Source organism: Myotis davidii, unplaced genomic scaffold (assembly GCF_000327345.1).
Source record: "Myotis davidii unplaced genomic scaffold, ASM32734v1 scaffold681, whole genome shotgun sequence".
Lineage (NCBI taxonomy): Eukaryota > Metazoa > Chordata > Mammalia > Chiroptera > Vespertilionidae > Myotis > Myotis davidii.
This window is the reverse complement of record NW_006291551.1, coordinates 157,159-160,758: the sequence shown is the minus strand read 5'-3', so window position 1 is coordinate 160,758 and position 3,600 is coordinate 157,159. Positions and strand designations below refer to the sequence as shown.

The window sequence follows — 3,600 nt, the reverse complement described above, 5'->3', positions numbered from 1 at the left end:
TTGCTAAAAGCTTAGTCCAAATAAAAATAACCACTACCCATGAGTTCTGATCTCCAAAGAAAGAATGCAAGAGCATGCGGAGAGGCTCTGGAGCTGGCGCCTGGGCTCAGTCCTGCCTCCGCCCTCTCCGGGTAATGCAGACCTCCAATTACGGGACTTCCCTCCTCAGCATGTCCCTCTGTACGATAGCCCTGCAATAGTATCAGCCTCAGAAGGTTGTGAAGAGGTCGGAGGAGCTAATAGATCAGCCTTCAGGGCAGGGCCTGGTGCAGAGCCAACGCTGAAGAAGGGGGTGGCATCATCATTTTTTTCCTGGGTTAACTCCCTACCCCCAGTAGGAGGTGAACACTCAAGGGGTTAATTTTGAGCTGAGCAGTGCCCTGCCAAGTATGGCCACCAGAGGGAGCAGCTGGACCTGAACTGGCCCCTCCAAGCTTGTCAACAGAGTCCACTGCACCCTCCTGAAGCCCGGGGAGGGGGCCCTCTGGGAGTGACTAGGGTGACGCCAGCCCTCAGTGGTCTCTCCTCACCTTCCTACCTGCAGAGCCATCTGGTCCCCACCCTGGTGGCATCCTCCTCACACGCCCTGAGTGGGGAATCTGGGCGGGGCAGGGAGAGGGAGGCTGCCTGGGAGTGGCCAGGGAGGCTCCAGCCCTTGGTGGCCCCTCCCCTCCCACGGGGCTATCCAGTCCCTTCCCCAGAGCGGCTCTTCCTATGGCCTCTGATCCCCCTCCTCATTCTTACCCCGCTTTTTGGGCACACCCGGGGCCCATTGTGTCCCTTTCCCAAACCCCCAGGGAGGAGTGTGGGAGGAGGGAAGGAACACACAGAGAGCTGGAAAGGGGGGTTGAGAGACAAGAAATAAAGACAGACAGAGGGAAACACACACACACACACACACACACACACACACACACATCACCACCACCATCACCACACCACACAGAGAGAAAGGCCAACAGACTGAGAGACAGACACAGAGAGAAAAGAAAAAGACAGAAATAGAGTCAGAGCAGAGAAATAGGCTAACTCACTGAGTCAGAAGAACAGAAAGAGAGAGAGAGACAGGAAGAAGGACAGGGAAATAGAAATAAACAGAAAATTGGGCTCCAAAGAGATATAGGGAGAAAGACAGACTGAAAGAGAGAACAGAAAGAAGAGAGAGAAGCCAGGGCAGAGTGTGCCAGCTGGCGGAATGGAGGGTTGCCTGGCATGGGAGATGTAGTGGCCGAAGCCTGGGCAGAGCTGGGTGGGCAGAGGGGAGCTGGTGCCTCCGCCGGGGTGAGGGGGCATGGGAGGGGCAGGCATTTGGCTGCTGCTGCTGCTGCTGGCTGAGGTGGGGGCCGGGGCAGCCTGGAGACCCCCAAAGGGAAAATGTCCTCTGAGCTGCTCCTGCTCCAAAGACAGTGCCCTGTGTGAAGGCTCCCCGGACCTGCCCGAGAGCTTCTCCCCGACCCTGCTGTCACTGTGAGTGTCAGGCCCTTTGGGGGCCTGCGGGTGGGGATGGGAGTCCTGGTACCCCAGAGGTCGGGGGTAGGGTGCCAAGGAAACAGGGTGTCAGGATCTTGGAAGATGGGCAGCAAAGGATGTTGGGATGCCTAAAAGGGGGCTGATGGATTTGAAGGGGAGTTGAAGGGAAATGCCAAAGGGCAGCATCAGCACCAGGGGCCTGGGAGGAGGGATAGCCAGGGGGTGGGCTGAGAGCCACCAGGATCCTTGCCAAGTGAGGCGAGCAAATGCCTGTCTCCCTGCGAAGACGTAGGGGAGAGACACCTGGGCCATGGTGGCATGCCAGGTCCCCGGCAGGAGATGACTGGGATGGGAGTGGAGCACTGGAGTGGGTTTCTCCTCACCCACAATCGCCATGTCCCCAGCTCACTCGTCAGGATTGGCGTTACCCAGCTGAAGGCCGGCAGCTTCCTGAGGGTGCCGTCACTGCACCTGCTGTGAGTGGGGCCCAGCAGAGCTGACAATGAGCTCAAGGGAGTGGGTGTTCATGCACATGTGTGTGGGGCTATGTGCATATGTGTTGTGTGTGTGTGTGTGTGTGTGTGTGTGTGTGTGTGTGTGAAACCATGCCCATGTGGGCTGAGGGTGGGGGTCAAGGTTAAAATGTCAGATAGGGGACAGCAATTCTGGAAAATTTTCTTTCTTGCTCCCTTACCAGCCTCTTCACATTCAACTCCTTCTCGGTGATTGAGGATGATGCATTTGCAGGCCTGTCCCACCTGCAATATCTGTGAGTGTGGCCAGTGGTTGGGCCAGAATGGGGACTGGGAAAGGAAGGAGGGGCCCCTTGGTGCTCCCAGAGTAGGGGGAGGGAGGGGCTGGTTGCCCTGGGGAGGAAATATCTGGACAAGGATCCCTCCTTGGGGGGCAAAGGGCCTGGCCGCTTGAGTGGGGTCAGGATTCCTGCTCAGCTTGGCATCTCAGCCTCCTCACCCCACTTCTCTGTGTTGAAGATCCACAAAAAGCCTGGAAACCTGAGACTATTTCTGGCCCTACCTGACTTATGGACACCCAGGGAGAGTGCACAGAGGCCAGAGACAGGAAATGTTTCAAATTCATAGGAAACAACTCTGAGTTGGTAGTGATGGTAGTGGTTCTGGTGATGGTGATGGTGGTGACGACAGTATGTCAAAGTTAGTATTGGTGCCCTGACTGGTTTGGCTCAGCGGATAGAGCGTTGGCCTGTGTACTCAAGGGTCCCAGGTTCGATTCCGGTCAAGGGCATGTACCTTCGTTGCGGGCGCATCCCCAGTGGGGAGTGTGCAGGAGGCAGTTGATCGATGTTTCTCTCTCATCGATGTTTCTGACTCTCTATCCCTCTCCCTTCCTCTCTATAAGAAATCAATAAAATATATTTTTTTAAAAAAAGCTGGTATTGGTGATGCTGGTGTTGGTGGTGACCCTGCTGCTGCTGCTCACAAGGAAGCAGTGGCATTATTGAGGATGATGGAGTGGGGATGACGCTGATAAAAATGGCGGACCCAATGGTGATATTGATGATGAAGTTTGAGGGGTTGGTGATAGGATAATTATCAGTGCAGAGGACTCCGGTAATTTCAGTGTTAGTGTTTGTGTTGGTGTGGGTGTGGGTGTGGGTGTGGGTGTGAGTGTGGGTGTGGGTGTGGGTGATGCCTGTGGTAGGATGTTGGTGTCGGTGTTGATGTAATGAAAATGTTGTTGGTACTGGTTTGGTGGTGATGGTGGAGTGTTGCAGTAGTGGTGCTACGGGTGAGTGTGGGGGATAATGGTGATGTTGGCAATGCTGGTGCTAGCGCTAATGCTTGTCATAATGGTGGCAGTGTTGGTGATGATGGTGGCAGTCATTTGGTGTTGATCATGACGGCTGTATTGTTGGTGATGCTTATTAGTGTTGCCGGTGTCAGAGTTGGTAATGATAGAGTTGTGGAAGTAGGTGGTGATGTTGTGTTGGTGATGAGGGTGGCAGTATCAGTGACAGTGGTGGCACAGTATGGTGTTGGTGATAAATGCAGTTATTCATACTGGGGTTGATGACAATGGTAGAGGCATGGGTATTGGTCACAATGGATAATCGTGGAGGTATTGGTAGTGATACTGGCGCTGGTATTGGTG

At 54.6% G+C, this 3,600-nt stretch overlaps 1 protein-coding gene across 2 annotated transcripts in view; it reads left to right on the top strand.

Annotated features, from left to right (window-relative positions):
• The first annotated feature begins 937 nt into the window (after nucleotides 1–937).
• The window catches only part of LGI4 (leucine-rich repeat LGI family member 4), an 8,220-nt gene continuing 5,557 nt past the window's right edge, over nucleotides 938–3,600 (top strand). For both annotated transcript variants that reach the window (XM_006764972.2, XM_015564761.1), the window contains exons 1-3: nucleotides 938–1,467; nucleotides 1,875–1,946; nucleotides 2,168–2,239. In XM_006764972.2, the coding sequence (XP_006765035.1) occupies nucleotides 1,292–1,467; nucleotides 1,875–1,946; nucleotides 2,168–2,239 (320 nt within the window). In that variant the 5' untranslated portion in view covers nucleotides 938–1,291. The remainder of the gene's footprint in view (nucleotides 1,468–1,874; nucleotides 1,947–2,167; nucleotides 2,240–3,600) is intronic.